Source organism: Canis aureus, chromosome 5, assembly GCF_053574225.1.
Source record: "Canis aureus isolate CA01 chromosome 5, VMU_Caureus_v.1.0, whole genome shotgun sequence".
Lineage (NCBI taxonomy): Eukaryota > Metazoa > Chordata > Mammalia > Carnivora > Canidae > Canis > Canis aureus.
In genome coordinates, this window is record NC_135615.1 from 47,555,964 (window position 1) to 47,573,737 (window position 17,774).

Below are 17,774 nucleotides of genomic sequence, written 5' to 3' on the forward strand. Positions count from 1 at the left end.
ATTGCCTACTGTTTCCAGATATGTATGTCTATGTGGTAATTTTTCCATTAGTTCTCATTTGTTAAGAATATTTTTATTAAATCACATATGACCAATATTAATTTTCCAAGTCGAAGTCCCCTTTCCTAGACACTTATGATCATTCACCAATACCTTTCCAATCCTCTGTGTAAAACAATTTGACTAAAACAGCTTCCCCTGCAGAGACAGAGACATTACCTGAGGAAAAAATCGCCCTTCTTTCTTGTGACTCTAGAAACCCCATTTTCTTCCCACTCAAATCAAGCAATGAGCCACAAAATCTCAAAAGACCAAAGAAAACAATCACCATCCAAAATACAAGATGGGAAAACGTGGCCCAAAGGCACTCACCCACTGGAGTCTGCAGAAGTGATAGCAATCAGTGGTAGAATCTTCAGGGGAAGGCTGGTTGGTCTTGGAATGTTCTCTGATTCGCTTTTCAAGTCTGCTTGTTCCAACTGTCTGAAGGCAAGAGGTGGGAGCTGAACATTGCGGCAAGAAAGTCTCCGGACGAGATAGGGTTCCATTCCTCGGAAAGGGTCTTCCTCTTCATTACTGGAATGCAGGGTTTCCTCAGAGGCCTAATGCAAGGGTTGAAGAAAGTACAGTTCTCAAGAAAAGTCCCAGCACTGATCAAATACATAATAGCTGTATACTTTTGGAGAAAGAAATTAAGAGAAAAGTATACATGAAAAATGCTAACTATGAAGCAACAACACTAACAGAACAATATTTGGTGCAAAGATTAGAATAACTGAAATCTAGATTTATTTTTAAAACAGTAAATTTGTTCACCAGTATATTTAGATATGGCTCAGTTGTTACAGTTAACTGACATCTCCAATAATTTTAGAATCTATGAGCTTTGTGTGTGAATTCTATAAAATCAAGGGCAAATCAAAATATTTCTCTACTTCTATAAAGTGATTTACAAAAAATTCACATATATATCTCGACATACAACATACCTATATACCTACATGCCTATGAAGAGCAAGGAAGAGAATGAGTCCTATTCTTTTTCTCCAAACTCAGGACCATATTTGTAACACATTTTCATGTTAAGTGTTACTTGGATGAATATTCTGTGCAAACCTTTATAGTAAGATTTTGTGGAATTAAAAAAAAAGGACATGAAAAGAGAAGCTGAACACCCAGTAGAGTTGTTAAAATCATAGCTGAATTTCACAAATTAGATCTTTATTATCCACAGGCAAAGGCAAATCAAATCTAAAATAAAGTAGAAAATTTAGTATTTTGATCCTAATTGGAAAAAAACATACTGTTACATGAGCACTTTTTATTTCCCAGAGGTTGGACAGTCTATTCTAACAATGCTTATATGCATGGCCTCAGAACCATAGTCTTCAAATGTTACCAGGTAACATGCTGGGTTTTAGTCTTTGTGTTGCCACTTAGTTGTGTTCTTGGAGTGTTGCTTAATCTCCCTGAGTTTTTCTGTTGTTGTTGCTGTTGTTTTTATTAGAAACATAATAAACTGCATTCCTCATTACCTGCAATGTGATAATCATAAATAACAATCTTGTTTCCTTCTGAGTTTTACAGGTAAAGAAACTAGCCAAGGGAGGCAAAGTACTTTTCCCCAAAATTAGCTCGTCCATTATAAGTTAAAAACTGACTTTGAAGAGTTCATACCTAGTTTAGAATTTCTATTGTACTCCTTATTATACTGTCTTTGAACAAGTAAGGTTGGTTCTCCATTTGAACATTGAGGGTAATAATTTTTATTATTATTATCTCAAGGTTATTGTCTGGAACAGAGATATGAAGTATTCAAAGCACTACTATCTGGCACAGTTTGCACTCAACAAAATGGCAGCTACTATTATTATAATCCAGGCTAATTTCCTTTATATTCTCACAGCACTATGCTGCCTTTTATACTTCCTTCATCCATATGAATTCCACATAGAAAATGTCTTTTCCTGATTTATATCTTTAAAAAATGTAAAAGGACATGCAGTGATGTACTCTCTTCAGCCTTTGGTTTTATTATCTAATTTTATGGATAAGTAGAATAAAATAAGAGCACCAAAAAGGTAAAGAATATGTCTAAGATAAAGTCAAAGTTCATTTATTTCAAATCCTAGATATGAAGATTCAGATTCTGAGAATCTGTGCTCTGTTCTGAGGAATCTTCTTGATTTGTAAAACAACAATAATAATAATATCTTTAAAAAAGGAGCGAGTCCTGACACTTCCAACAACATAGTTGGGCCTTAAGAGCATTATGCTAAGTTAAATAAGTCAGAAAAAATAAATTCTGTATGATCTCAGTTACATGTAGAATCCGAGAGGAAAAAAAAAAAAACCTCATAGAAAAAGAGGTCCAATTTCTGGTTACGAGAAGCAGGGGTAGAGGGAGGGGAAATTCAATGAAAATGGTCAAAAGGAACAATCGCCCATTATAAGATAAATACATAGTAGGGATATAATGTACAGCATGATGACTTCAGTTAATATTGTTATATAATATATATGGAAGTTAACAAAGTAAATCCTAAGAGTTCTTATCATGAGGAGATTTTTTTTTCTTTTTCCTTTTTGTATCTATTTGGGATGATGAATGATAACTAAACTTATTGTGGTAATGATTTCACATTTGTAAGTACAAATTACAGTGCACCTTAAACTTATATACTGCTCTATGTCAATTATATCTCAATAAATCGGGGAAAAAATTAATATTAATGACTAATATTTGTTGAGTCCTTGTTAAATGGTGCTATGTTTTACATATACCAATTCATGTAAATTTTACAGAAATCCTGAGTTAGGTTTTATTACTTTTCCCATTTTGCTCAGAGAGAAACAGAAACCTATAAAACAGCATGCCTTCATCACACAGCTACATGGTTAGTAGGGTAACTATTCCAGGTTGCGTGGGACCTTCTGATCTTAGCACTGAAAATTCCATATCTGGGGAAATCCCGCAGGCCAAAACTAGGATGGCTGATTACCCTACAGGTCAAGATCCAACATCAAATCTATTTTTAGTTAAAGGTGGAGCTATTAATAACTATGTTTTTTTTTTAATTTTTATTTATGATAGTCACAGAGAGAGAGAGAGAGAGGCAGAGACACAGGCAGAGGGAGAAGCAGGCTCCATGCACCAGGAGGCCGACGTGGGATTCGATCCCAGGTCTCCAGGATCGCGCCCCGGGCCAAAGGCAGGCGCCAAACCACTGTGCCACCCAGGGATTCCAACAACTATGTTTTACTACCTCTAACAAGTATGGTATGGCAGGGTGCAGAAGAGAACACATACGAATTGACCAAAACTTAATAAGCTTTACATTTTCATTAAAATAATAACAACAACAGAACTGAGATCAGGACAGCTTTACATAAACACTGAAAATTAATGATAATCCCTGTTTATTAAATCAGGAGATAGAGCTTCCAGGCCCAACTTTGCCACTAATTACTTTGTGGTGTTAAGGAGTCACTGAACCTTTCTGGGCTTTAGTTTCTTTAGACATAAAGTTGAGAGATTATACAAAATGAAACTTAAGGCCACTTTCATTTTTGAAACAGTCTGATTTTATAATGGCCAATGGCAAAATCAGTGGGTAGAGAGACGGCAAAATCAGTGGGTAGAGAGACGGCAAATACAGAAAATAAAAGGTAATATACATCACATTTCTTGCTTTTAGATTGAGAAAGTGAGCCTCTGTGTTTTTGTGAAGTTCTGTGTGTTCATCTAAGGACATAAGCACAAACTGAACCCACATCCTGGGATTGCTAACAGGTCATAATTTGCCTTACACGTTTCTTAAGAGCAGTTAATGACTGAACTATAGAGATACCCTTTTTCAGGATGAATATGGAAAAAGAAGAACAAAGGATGAGTCTAGCAGAGCTGAACACTGAATGCAACTGGCCTAAGCTAATATATTTTTATAAGTGCTGAGCTGCCCACTCTGACAATAGCATTGCTACTGCAAAAATGCTTTATATAACCCAGGCTATCTGATGAAAGACTCAGTGTTTGTGACATTCTCTTTTAGAGAAAACCTTGAGAGGTAACCTCTTTTGAGAGAACAACCTCTATTAAAAATAAAGTGTAGTATTTTTATCCTGACAATAAAAATGTTAAAACAGCCCATGTCTATATCCTAACATTTCCACTCAAAAAACCAGTATGATAAATGGCTCTTTAAAAATTCCAGATCAGTGTGTATCAATGACATTTCAAAAATAAATAAACAAGTTTATCTGGTAGAAGGTAGGAGGTTAAATGGCCTAATTTGGGAAAAAAAATGTAAAACTGACCACCAGAACACATATATCTTACTGCTGGAAAATGGCATTTTTGCAAAGGTTGGAGGGATAAGATAGCATTTATAATATCCTTAAGCCATTATTTCTCAAAATATGATGCTCAAATCCCCTGCATGATAATCACAGATGGTGCTTGCTAAAATTCAGATTCCCAAGCTGTATTTCAGATCTGCCTAATCAGAATCTCTATGACCAGGGCCTGAGAGTCTGAATAAGGCCCCAGGATGACTCCTGTGCACTAAAACTTGGAACTAATGGTTTTGATATTTTAGACATAGTCCAGTAAGACTGGCAAAGATCCAGGTACAAAGAGATTCATTCCAGCTTATTTGTAATAATGAATAACTGAATGTAATCTAATTGGCTTAATAAATTTTGATTTATCATATTATAAAATACTATGAGGTTGTTAATGCAGGATATGTGATTATAACATTGACGAAAAACAGATTAAAAGTGGCCTTATTTTTGTAAAACAATGCTAAAACAACAAAATGAAAAATCAACATACTATATTCATAGAAAAATTCTGGAAGGATATATTCCAATTCTCCAAAATGGCTTTTTCTGAGAGATGGCATTAGTGGTGATTTTCATATTTTTATTACTAGCTCCTATATTCTCTATAAAAATGTATTATTTGGGGATTAAAAACTACAGTGAGAGTCTCCATAATAAAATGAAACAACATTCACCTTATTATTAATGGGACTCATAAATACCACTTAATTTGCTTTAAGACATACAATATCAAAAGAGAAAAAAACACTAAAACTTTTGAATGAGTGACCACAAACCTGTTACCTTGAAACAAAATGAAATTGTCTTTGGTAATTAAACCATTTATTTGGAACAGCTGACCAAAAATAATAATAATAACTTTGAGATAATTCTTTTCACTGTTAGGACAAATATGTCTCTGAAAGGCATACCTAAAGAAAATAATCACATGATAATTAACATAACAAATGAGTGAATACTAAGCATATTGTCATCATTATCATTATTATTTTCCTTTCTGTTTCCTTCAGCTTCTATGCAGGGTATTTAATTAATTTCTTTGTTCTCTTTTTTTCCATCCCAAAGTACATAGCAAATCAGTTTACAAGGCCCTAGGAATAGAAACATATACATAACTAGTGTTAAATAAATCGCTGTGGTTGCTAATAATCTCATAGTTGTTGATGTTGTTTCACATGTGTATATAAAAATGAACTTTTCAATAGAGAATTATCTTTCAATGTATATACAGTGGCATTGTAGGAGAGAATGTTTCTGGGCACACAGCAACATCCCCTTTCCAGGCTCTGCTGGAGGCAGTTGTAGACATACCAGGGGTGTGTGAATTACAAATCAAGGAAATGTATATCACTTTCATACCTGGCCCATAAAACCTGTGAGTGCAACCCCTTGCCTTAGACTGAAGATCATGGAGATAAAAAAATGGAAGTCATGGCTTCTAAATCACTCTTCAGAGGAGGGCCACTGAGCAGTCAGAAACACTTAATTTGAGCTACATGAGCCACAAATAATTTTTCATTCTGGGAAGCCACTAAAATTTGGGGTTTCCTTATTTATAGCTGGTGCTATATTATATATAATCACAACTTGACTCTTGGGGTTCCAGTTATCTTCATCGTGACATCATTCTTTTTTAAATTTTTTTTATTGGAGTTCAATTTGCCAACATATAGCATAACACCCAGTGCTCATTCCACCAAGTGCCCCCTTCAGTGCCCATCACCCAGTCACCCCAACCATCAGCCACCTCCCTTTCCACTACCCCTTGTTCTTTTCCCAGAGTTAGGTGTCTCTCATGTTTTGTCACTCTCACTGATATTTTCACTCATTTTCTCTCCTTTCCCTTTATTCCCTTTCATTAATTCTTATATTCCCCAAATGAATGAGACCATATAATGTTTGTCCTTCTCCGACTGACTTCTTTCACTCAGCATAATACCCTCCAGTTCCATCCACATCGAAGCAAATGGTGGGTATTTGTCATTTCCAATGGCTGAGGAATATCCCATTGTATACATAGACCACATCTTCTTTATCCATTCATCCATCATTCTTCCCTAGTGAATTTCTCAGTTAAAAACCGATTAAATGGGCAGCCCGGGTGGCTCAGCCCTTTAGCACCGCCTTTGGCCCAGGGCGTGATCCTGGAGACCCAGGATTGAGTCCCACATCGGGTTCCCTGCTTGGAGCCTGCTTCTCCCTCTGCCTGTCTCTGTCTCTGTTTCTGTCTCTCTCTTTCCCTCTGTCTCTCATGAATAAATAAATAAAATCTTAAAAAAAAAAAAAAGAACTGATTAGGTATCCACGATCTCCAAGTTCCCCGTTGGGCACTGGAAATGCAGGTGCCTGAGGTACTTCCTTTCCCTTAAGTGCTTAAAGTCCTGTTGGAACACAGATAATAGAAAATCACCAGTAGAAAGAGCAAGAGAGCTGTGACACAGGACTTAGGGCCTTCCAGGACTACGGAGGGAGGGCGACACAGGGGACTCGGCCCCCGGGGAGTACGGAGGGAGGGCGACACAGGGGACGTAGGGCCCCCGGGAGTACGGAGGGAGGGCGACACGTCTGTGCGAGAAATGGGCCTTGGCAGAGGTGACCCCCCAGGAATAGAAAAGGGGGACGTCGGATTCTGTCACCTGCCCAGTCAGTTCTGCTGCTGCCACAGCGGGATCCGCGGCGCCCGCCCCCTCAGCCTCCTCCACAAGGCGGTCCTTCCGCGCCTCTCTCCTCATCCCACACACGGCTGCTTCGAAACCTCGGGAGCCGCCAGGGTGGCCGCCGGCGCACCGGGGTGGGGGGGGGGGGGAGGGCGGCCGCCCCCGCTAGGCCGGGCTGTGCGGTCCCGCGGCGCCTCCGAGCGCCAGGCCCCCACCCCGACGTCTCCACCGCGCGAGGCCCCCTCAGGCCGCACCGGCGAGGCGCCTCCCAGGGGTCGGCCCGAGGTCATGACCTCCCGTGACCTCGGCCCCCCGTCCCCCGCGGCCCTCTTCCGGGCGGGGCGGCAGCGGCCGGCAGGGGCTCCCTCCCGGCGGGGCGGCCGTGGGGGCGGCGGGGCCGCGGCGAGAGGAGCCGGGCGAGGGGGTGACTCCCGAGCGGGGGAGCGGCTCTGCCGGGGCCCGGGCTGCGCGCCGCGGATTCGCGGAGGCCGCAGCCGGTCGGTCGCGCGGGGCGATCGCGGGTGTCCTCGCTCGGGCTGACGCCGGTGACGCAGGAGCGCAGGCCTCGCCGCGCACCGGGCGTCGCTCCCCGCGCGGCCCCGGCCCTCCTGTGCGCGGCGCGGCTTCCTCAGTGGAGCGGGCAGGGCTCGGTGCCAGCGGGCTCCGCCGACCACTGAGGCTCGTTGGAGACGTCGAGGCAGGTCCTGTGCGTGTCCTGTAAGGTCCCCCGGGCCCCTGAGGGGACGACGACGGCGGCCAGGTGCCCATACTGGTGAGAGGGAGTGTGTCTCCAGGAAACAGAGGTTGGTAATTTTTGTTACTGTGGGGTGGATTCTCCCCTGGGGCCAAGGAAAAGCCAAGGTGCAGCAGCCCGAACAGTACGGTGGAAGCCACAAAGATTGCAGCATACCGCCATTGGGTACCATCGGGTATCCCAGGACACCCAGGCTGCGCGACCAGTCGGAGCCAGACCAGTCACTGTCCTTTAATGTGAGAATAACTACACAGCTTTGGGAATATCCATCCCCTATCCCTGGTATAACTGGATTGATTTCATTTAGAGTGATACTTCTCTTCCCAGCATACGGATGTCTGTCTGCATGCTCAAATGTCCACAGGCGGGGTGAGCCAAATGAACCATCCCAAACTTTAGCATAGCCATCCATGGCTTATGGTTTTGTTTTGTTTTTTTTTAAGACTGATTGATTGATTGATTGATTGATGGGGGGAGGGGTAGAGGAGGAGTTAAAAACTTAAGCAGACTGCACTGAGCGCTGGGGCTCAATCCCACAACCCTGAGATCATGACCTAGCAGAAACTAAGAGTCAGCCACTTAACCAACTACACCAACCACCCAGGTGCCCCTAACCATCCATGGTTTTGATGGTGGTATTTTTAGGACCCTTCTGGTCAACAGTTTGATGTACAGTTTGAATGAGTTAAAAAAAAAAAAAAAGAACATGCAGGCCCAGTTACCCAGTTATTGATAGTGTGAACCACAAGTCAAGTTTCTGGATCAGTATTAGTAATATTAGATGAATTAAGAGTAAGAGTTATTATTAGGTTGTTATTCCTTAATATACTGCTTTAAGGCCTTCTAATCCCCTTTCTGAAGTGGTTATACCCACTGTGGTAATTCTGACAAACTAGAAGGTGGCAGCTGTCCACTTACCCAAAAGTTGGATTGATTGCTTCGCCAGACATACAAGTGGGCTCATGCTAGAAAGGTATTTCCATCAAGGTGCCCACCTTGTGACCAGACACCAGAAGAACAGCAAAAGTCCAAAGCTGAAAAGATAGCTATTTACTAGGAAATCGTATGGGAAAATATTCACCGTGTATAAAAATTACATTTGTGCCCTGATCATTAGGTGTTAATGTGGCTGGAGCTTCAAGAGTTTGAGCTCGTTGTGTTTACGATGCCAGGGGAAGGCAGCACCATCAGATGCGGAGAGATGGACTAGGAGCAGAACTTACCAACCCAAGATTTCCGTCTTTTTCTTTCTTTAAATGGTGTGTGTTCCATGCCAATATAATGTGTTTCAAGGAGTACAGCTTACAGCCGGACAATGGAGTCCCAGTTGAACTTATGTAGCTGCTCCTCACCTAAAGGTGCAAAGTAACCCATCCATCCTGGTAGGACATTCCATTACAAATTCCAGTAGAATACACCTTCCCAAGGTGTGATGGGGCTTGATATCCTCAGCAGTATAACATGTCAGTCCTCAGTAAGAGTCGAGGCGATGGCTGTCTCCCACAACTGCCATATATTTACAGCCTCAAGTGTCTCTACAAGGGTCCTCAATCAGGCAGATGGGGCGATAGGCCCTAGGGTTGATCATTCAAATGTTTTAAAGCCTAGGACAGCACTTTAATCCACCCCACCAAAGTGGTTTTACCTGTTAGTAATTTAATTTCTGCTTTTGTATTCCATTATTCCTTTTTACTAACTCTGTTACTTGGGGGTTGAACCTCCATTCAATATCACATTCCACATCATGACTTTGGAAATGGGACCCCTGATCATTGTCTATTTGGTGAGGGTATCCACTGAGTTTCTCTAATCCCCTAATAGTGGCAGCCTGCTTTGCACAGCAATGGAGGAAAGCTTGGGTTAGCATAAATACAGTGTCCACACAGACAAGGCATATTTAGAACCTTTACTTGGAGGAAGGGGCCAGTATAATCAATTTGCCAATTCCTCACAAAATGGGAATTTCTATGGATGGCTCCACACTTCTTCGGCAGTTGCCTTAGACATTATTTAGAACATGCAGGACATGCTGTCACTGCATTAACCAAGTTGCTGTATTTCAAAAGTAATCGGACATCCTTGGCAATATGCAATCCCACCAAGTGCTATAGTGGCTGCTCTTTCTATGACCCAGTCTGCTGTATCTACTAAAGGGTAAGTTGCATCTACTAAAGGGTCAGTCGGTAAAGTTTGTACCCTAAGCTAGGACATCAGTTTCCTGATTGCCAGGGGTTATTATTGCCTTGAGTCATATAAGGTAGAAGACCGTGAAGGCTACCTCAAATTCTTGTAGGAGAGCCCAAATGCCTTTCACCTAACCTGACCCTACAAGGGCTTATTCATGATCATCTACTTCTAGGCTTCCCATTGTCTATAGCATAGGGTTAATCCCTTTATAGTAGACCAACTGTTTGTGCAAAGGGTTAATTGCCAGGGATCACGAGTGATAACCAACCAAACTGCTATTAGTTTAGCCCACTGGCTGCTGGAATTGTTTCTTTCCATCCAGATGGTGTCAGTGTTGGGCTGAATAGTGACTGCAACCCATGTGGGTGGGTTGTCCCATCTGTATAGGAGGCATTAGCAGGAATTTCCCCCACTCTTTAGAGGCCACCACAAGAACAGGAGTGGAGGCATTTGGAGAATCTATATACTCCACCAGACCTATAGCACCCATATTTCTAGAGACAGCGGGCTAGCACACTGAGTATTCCTCTGTTGCAAATAGGCATATTTGCAAGGGGTGGGATACATTCTCCACCCACCCCTTAAGAAGAAGGGGAGTTCATATTGCGATAGACTGTTCCTGCATAAGAGGCTCAACCTGGCGGAGTACTGTGTATGTTCTAGGAGCTGTTGCTCTATGGAGGTATATCTGGAGGTATTTCTATTCCCTTCAGAGCTGGGACCAAAATCCTAGGGATATTCTCTCCTCCTGTTGTCTTTGCCATAGTGCCCAACCCATACAGACATGTCAAATTCAAATGGTAGCCCTGTTTGGAAGATGCCCAGAGCATTAATCTGCTTCATAAGTACTTTTGTTTTCTCAAAGGCAGCTTGGTTGTGCTAATCAGTCTCATATGTGCCCTTTCTTTGCCAGGCAGTCTAAGAGACAGAAGTACTGTGCCAAGGGGGAAATAAAAGTCCTCCAAAACCCCAAAATCCATACAAAATCTCACCTTTTTCAAATTCTTAGGGGTAGGATAGGCTCACAGTTTGTTAATCACAGCTTCTGAGACAATGCATGACTTATCCAACAATACAGTTCAAATACAAAACTTTACAGCAGTTCCTGGGCCTTAAATTTTTTGTGGGTTCACCACTCATCCTTTCCATGCAGATGTTCCAGCAAAATCTGCAGAATATCCTGCAGCAGAGTCAAGTCTTCATATCTTAACATATGATCGTAATCAGCATAATGGATGCATTTTACTAATTAATGCAGCAAAGAAGAACAGGGATAGATCTTAGGTTACCATCCCATGACATATTGTGGGACCATGCAGATAGCTTTGGAAAAGCAGTTGGAAAGTCTACTGTTGCCCCTGCCATATGGAAGGAAATTGATCTGTGACTCAGTGGCCAGGGTTATACTGAAAAAAGCATTTCCTCAGCCCAGTAAAGCATGATACACTCCCATGACTGTAGCCCAAGTATCTAAGATAATTGCAACATTGGACATTGTCCTGTAGATGAGGGAGCACTACCTTGTCCAGTTGTGAATAATTTACAATCATCTGCCATGAGCCACCTGGCTCTTTGAGCATCCATCCATATTGGACTTTTGAAAGCATGACAGGCAAGGAATACAATATTGCTTCAATGCAAGTCTTGGATAGTTTGTCCTATTTCCTTGTGCACAGGCAATTTATATCGTTTGACTATTACCACTCTTCCTAGGGGTGGTAGATTTACTGGTTCCCCGTTGATGTTTCCCTTCAGCACTGGTTTTATTACTCTAACCTAGAGGCAGAACTCACCAACAGAGATTTGTAGATTTGATCTCATAGATGTCAATAGCCGATACGTTCCCTGGTATTGGAGAGATAAAAACCTCATATTGTTATAGGTGTAAATACCCAATGTGCAATGTCAAGACCTTCCTGACTGTAACCATTGTCCTCCATAACCATTGGTGATAATGAGAGAGCCAGAAGATTTCTGAGGGTTACCATGTATAAGAGTACATTCAGCTCCAGTATCAACCAGAGCCTCACCTGTATGTCTGAAGGACCAGTGAAGAGCTAACTGTGCAAGAAGCTCTGATTGTCTCTAATGGCCCTCACCAGGAGGCAGTCTCAGCTTTCATCCTTTATCTGGGGCTTGGGAATCACCCACCTTAGATGGGACTGTATCCCTGAGGCCTCTCCTTAAACAGAAAGAGCATCAAGGATGGTATGTGCAGTCCCAGCAGCATAAGGTCAAACTACATGTATTTCTGGATTACTTTTACTGGACCCTTTACAGCTGATTGAGAGTCTTTTGATTTTTGAGCTCCCATTCTGTCTTGGGTCATCCCAATAGCCCATTCTCCAAATTTGTCAGTTTCTCCCAGATGAGTCTTGTATCACCTGACATCATAAATATCATGTCTCATGATGGAGCTCAGGCTAGATATCAGCATCCCCCACTAGGATCCTAGAATATCTTAGCTTTCGTTCCTGCAGTGAATGTGCCCCAACCAGAGCCTCCAAAGACAGGGAGAGCCTCCTCAACAGCTTAAGAATGCCTGCAGACAAGAATAATCCAATCTGTAAGGAAATGAGTTATTTAAGCCCCCAAACCCAAGGCAGAGCTTTTGCTGACGGGAGGGATGTGTAGTGATGTTTTTCATTTTCTCTGCCTCCTATTCGGTCAGAGAATGCCAACAACCATCCCTTTCCATAGATCTATGAACCATGCCTGGATACTTCCTTTTGCTGGAACCTGGCAGCTCTGTCAATAAGCTCAATGGGCATATTCTCTCATTATGAATGTCTCCTGAACTAGGGTTGCCCTGCTAACTGGAGTTGTTGCTGTCCATAGTATTAGGGGTCAGACACATGGGGTTTTGGTCTATTTCACTATCACTCACAACAACGTCCTTCTCTTTGTTCCCCTCACTTTTCTAGGAATTCTACCTCTTAGCATCCAATCAGGCTTTGTCACAAGCACTCAGACCTTAATTCTCTACAACTTGTGTCCCACCTCAGCTTTGCAAAGTAGAACCTTAAGGACTACATCCTGCTTTCCCACCTGGTTTGCCAGCTTCAAAACTGGCAGAGAAGTGGACACCTGCATGTCCTTCTCTAACCTCAGTTCTTCTTCCGACTTTCTAACTTGAGCTTCAGCCCCTAATTGGGATCATTGCCCAGCTAGCCAAATTACCCACCATAGAGGCCAGCCTACTGTGGCAGCCAATCATTTCCCCTCTTACCATAGTGTGCCATGCATGGGTTCTAAAACAAATGTGCCAAACCATAGAGCTTTTTCAAGGTGTTCCCATAGTCATGTGGCAGTCCACAAGCATCTAAATATGGACCACTCTCCCCACACAGAGATTGATAATGAATTTAAAATTTTAATTTTAAATTTAATTTTTTTTAAAATTTTCCAATTTTTCTTGTGCCTCTATCACAAGACACATTTCTTCAGTCTCCTGTCTGCCTTGCTGATTGTTGGTTCAAAATCTCAGGAGTTTCCTGTTTGAAATCTGAAACTGTCCCTTGTACACAGAAGGCAAGGAAAGACCAAAGAAAGAAGCTATTCCAGATGGGTAGGTGGCAAGTTTAATAAGCAAGAGGGCTTACCACAGGCTTGTCTTGGATGACTGACAAAAGAGTAGATCTCATCACCCAGCCACAAGAATCTTAAAAGCTTACAAAGCGGTCTTATCTGCGTTCAGTTCACGTGTAATGTATAGACAGTCTCAACAACACATTGCTCCCTCAGTGTTGCATCCTTGAAAATAGCTTCCACTGTAGGGATGGTGGGCAGAACATACATTCCAAGGACAGGGAGTGGGAAGGGAGCCTCCAATTGCCTGGGTCCAACTTGCGGGTCAGCTGGTGGTCATGTTCTCTCAATGAACTCCTCCTCAACATGTTGAAAATATCTAAGACAATGAAAATAAGTAACTTCTGCCTTTTAATTTATGACCTTAAGTCAGCCTTCAGCCTGCCAACTATAGTGAGATGATTTGTTTATGTTTCTATTCCCTTGTTAGCTTAGACACATCTGGAAGGAGAGGAATGTGCCATAACAACTTTTGTGCCTCTAGCACTCAGCCAGTACCTGGGACAAAACATAGGCAAAGTAAACCTCATTGAAGGTATCAGTGAAGGAAATAGATAAACCTGACTCTATTCCGTCAACTGTAAGAAAGTGGGAAATGGGGAAATAGTGTTAGATGCTGGTTATTACTCGTCTTGGATTTGTATCTATTAATATATGGTTAACGCCTGTAAAGTCCCTCTTGCCATGTAAGAAACAGATTCACACATTGTGAGCTTCTGAACACAGACATCTTTCAGTACCATTATTCTGTCTACCACAGATATGTTCTCTTGTCCTTCCTTTTTGGGCAAATTATAAATTATGAAATGAGAGTCGTGAATTGCTGCGCTGGCTGGGATTTCTCCCTTCATTTCTTCCACCTTCTAATGAAGTAATTTATCATCCCCATCTTGTTAACTTAGGGACTCTCAAAGTTTGTGATTTTTTCCAAAACAGAAATTTGACATCCATGTAACATTCATTTTTCAGTGGCACTTTATATCACTCCTTAATCTGGCTGTGTTGTCCTTCCTATGACTCTACCTCCCTGTTCCTCCTGGGACTACCACACTTCCCCCTACTCCAACTTGCAGTTCAGCTAGTGATACCAATCTACATCCCCCCCATACCATAGCTATAAGCATGGACTTCTGGTCCAAGGATAGAGAAACAAAATCCTTTTGAAGATTTGTATATTGCCGAAGTGGGAACATGTAAACCCACTCCTCCCCACTGACGGTGAAAGGCAAGATGAACTCTGGAAGAACCTGTGTCATGTCTCCCAGCAATCAAAAGAAACTGGACTGTGGTAGGAAAGAATGAAGCTGAGTTTCAGGGGAGCAAGATGAACAAGATGCAGAGGAGGTTCTTTCAGAAATTTTATTCCCTTGATTTATGTGAACAAAGGACCCATCTCCCCTCCTTCACTCTTATCAAAATCACACAATCTTTTTGTTTATTTGTCTAAGCTAATTTGAATTGGATTTCAATCATTTGCAGCAGAAATATGCTTTATTGGTATAGTCCTGTTCTGAGTATAACACTCGTAAGGATTATACTTAAAATATCCCTTTAAATTGTCAAAACAACAAAAAATATATATGTTACCTTAGCGGCTACAGCACACAAAAAGGAATTTCGTTTAGAATTCCAAGATTTTAGTCACTCAAACTGCTTTTGGTTAGTCCCACGTCTTAAACTTCTTTCAAATATATATTCACTATGATAAATATTTTCACTTAAATTTTTCAAAAAGTGCTAAAGATTTCAGGCACTCATTGATTCCAAAGTACCTATGCTATCCAGAACATTGTAGAAGTTAGCAGGTTGAAGAGTTGCACGGGTTTTAGGGAAAAGAACAGACTAGGCTGAAAATAGAATTGTATCACTTCCAATTTTACACCCCTTTTTCTTGTATAATGAGTTTCCTCCAAAATTAAGCTCTGAAAAAGTAGTTTCCCTGTGTCTCAATTTGCAGTATAAACAAGACAATTTTTGAAAACTGAGCCAATGTATCCTATCACTGTAATGACCAGGATACTATTTTAATAGGTTACTATTACAATAAATTAAAGATCGTACAATTCAAAAGCACTCTATACCAAAAGTAGACATTTTCGATATGTATTATACCAGTGTGTCTCCATGAAATTGTTCATGAGACATAGAGGAATAATTGAAAATCTGCCTTAAGATTCCCTAAGCCAAATATTTTCTCCCTTATTTCATTACTCATTGTATGTATTTATCTTAAAGTCCAATGCTAAGGTTGCCCAAATGATCTTATAAGAAACTCAGAAGTCAAAGCAATAAAGATAAATACCTAAGGTCTTTCAATATTAAAAAGGGCAGGCATTGCACTGAATTAACACAATCCATTTTCAAAAGGATATTTGAATACTGATACAGAAAAGGCACTCTTTCAAAAATGAGTTCTATATGAAAAGAAAATCTCCACCTCAGGTTAACACAAAGATAGTGGATAGCTCTCAAACATCCACAGAACATAATCCAAATGCAGGCTGTGATTTCAAATGGATTAGAAGACAAAGAAATTATCAAAGCCTTTGTAAAGTCATCCTCTGTAATTCATTCATCAAAACTTCTAAAAAGTTCCTAAAATCAATAGAAAACTTCCCATTCAGCAACATTCTACTATATATCCTCATCAAAAAGAAATTTTGAAACTATGAGATTCAGTCAACTTTCTGTAAATAGCATTGTACCTTTCCTGGATGACCTTGAAAAATGAAGCAGATTCTATTTTTTTTGTAGAGGAAGCAAAGAAAATTTAAGGAAAAAAATGTGACTTCTATCAATTATTGACTTCACAATGATATACAGTAATAGGATCATAGCTACAAAAAAGAAACTAACAATTTTTGTGGACCCCTGAAAATCATGTCTTCCTAGAAGAATGGGTTAAAACTCAGCGGCTTATTTTCTCAGTGCTTTGAAAAATATCTTACTTGAGTAATAAGGGTGAAACCACAATATTAAGAGGCACACAAAGACCTACTGTCTTCACTTTCAAATTTAATTTAGATACCAGTATCAATCAGAAATATATCTTCGAACATGAAAGCACAAACAAAAATGTTCACTGAAGAGAAAGTATATTTATAATAATAAGCCAGGTCTGTAATTCTAGAATAAACTAACAGACTGAGGTGTAGAAAGGAAAAGAGAAACAGAGTAATGCTGTATTCCTCTTGAGATGGAAAGAGCAAGGAATTGTGCTTTCACTCTTGGCTTTGATGTTTAGACATAAAATATTTCATTGATAAACTGTAGATCAAAATAATGTTTATATTATCTACATTCAATATTATACTTAATGGTGAAACGTAACATTTATTCTCCTTAAAATAAAAAAAATACAAGAATGCTCCCATCTACCCCTTTTATTTAGCATTATTAATAATATTTATGGTACTACATGTTCTGTATAAGTAACTGCTTGGTCTTTGAGTATCAAATAATGTATAGAATTGTTGAATCACTATATCGTATACCTGAAACTAATATAACACTGAATGTTAATTATACTGGAATGAAGGATAAATGAATGAATAAATTGATAAATAAATAAAATTTCATCCTCAAAAAAAAAAAAAGGACTCTTCATGAAAGACTGTTATTATTCCTATTTTTACAAATTTGGAAAATAAGCCTTAGGAAGGTTCATTTTCCATTTAACTTCCACTTTAGGGGAGGGGTTAAGGGAAACTATTAGTATGTGGTAAAGCCAGGTTTTCAGACAGGTTTACCTGACACCAATGCTAATCATTTAAATCCAAATGTAACATTGCCTCAGCTTTTCAGGAATTTCAGGCTTATCAGTGATATGGAAATAGAAATAAAAGTCACAGAACTATAGTAAAAATAAAGAAATTATTATCATTTAAAAACTGGTTTAATGTAGGAACCCCCCCCAAATTGAAAAATACTTCAAAGAAGAGTTGGGTACATTTGTCCAGTTATAAAATAGAATATGGAAAAGGCTTTTTTAAAATGAAATCAAAGAGCTGTTGTTGCTAAAGCTACAATAGAAAAATATCCTACTTTTTTAAAAAGCTTAAAAATAGGTGAAAACTATAGTAAGAGATCTACATGAATTTCTTAAGACTTATGTAAACAATCCTGATATTCCTTGCAATTATTTTCTAGGCTTGATGTCATTGCAAAAAACAAAAACAAAAAATCTGATTTTTTTTTCCTTTTTAAAAGTATTGAAGAGGTCTTTAAAAGAAAAGTGAGAA

The 17,774-nt window shown here is 40.2% G+C and overlaps 1 protein-coding gene and 1 long non-coding RNA gene across 13 annotated transcripts in view; one reads left to right on the plus strand and one right to left on the minus strand.

Annotated features, from left to right (window-relative positions):
* The window catches only part of PDE4D (phosphodiesterase 4D), a 1,385,565-nt gene that overhangs the window by 922,774 nt on the left and 445,017 nt on the right, over positions 1 to 17,774 (minus strand). For 8 of the 11 annotated variants that reach the window (XM_077897892.1, XM_077897888.1, XM_077897887.1 and 5 more), the window contains one exon: positions 373 to 602. In XM_077897892.1, the coding sequence (XP_077754018.1) occupies positions 373 to 602 (230 nt within the window). Of the gene's footprint in view, positions 1 to 372; positions 603 to 6,983; positions 7,137 to 17,774 lie in introns of those variants that run through there. The other 3 variants (XM_077897886.1, XM_077897908.1, XM_077897884.1) reach the window with 3 other exon arrangements.
* The window catches only part of LOC144314129 (uncharacterized), a 107,397-nt gene continuing 97,252 nt past the window's right edge, over positions 7,630 to 17,774 (plus strand). Inside the window, exons 1-3 of one of the 2 annotated variants that reach the window (XR_013379818.1) lie at positions 7,630 to 7,807; positions 8,876 to 9,017; positions 13,964 to 14,068. This is a non-coding gene — a long non-coding RNA (uncharacterized LOC144314129). The remainder of the gene's footprint in view (positions 7,808 to 8,875; positions 9,018 to 13,963; positions 14,069 to 17,774) is intronic. The other variant, XR_013379819.1, reaches the window with a different exon arrangement.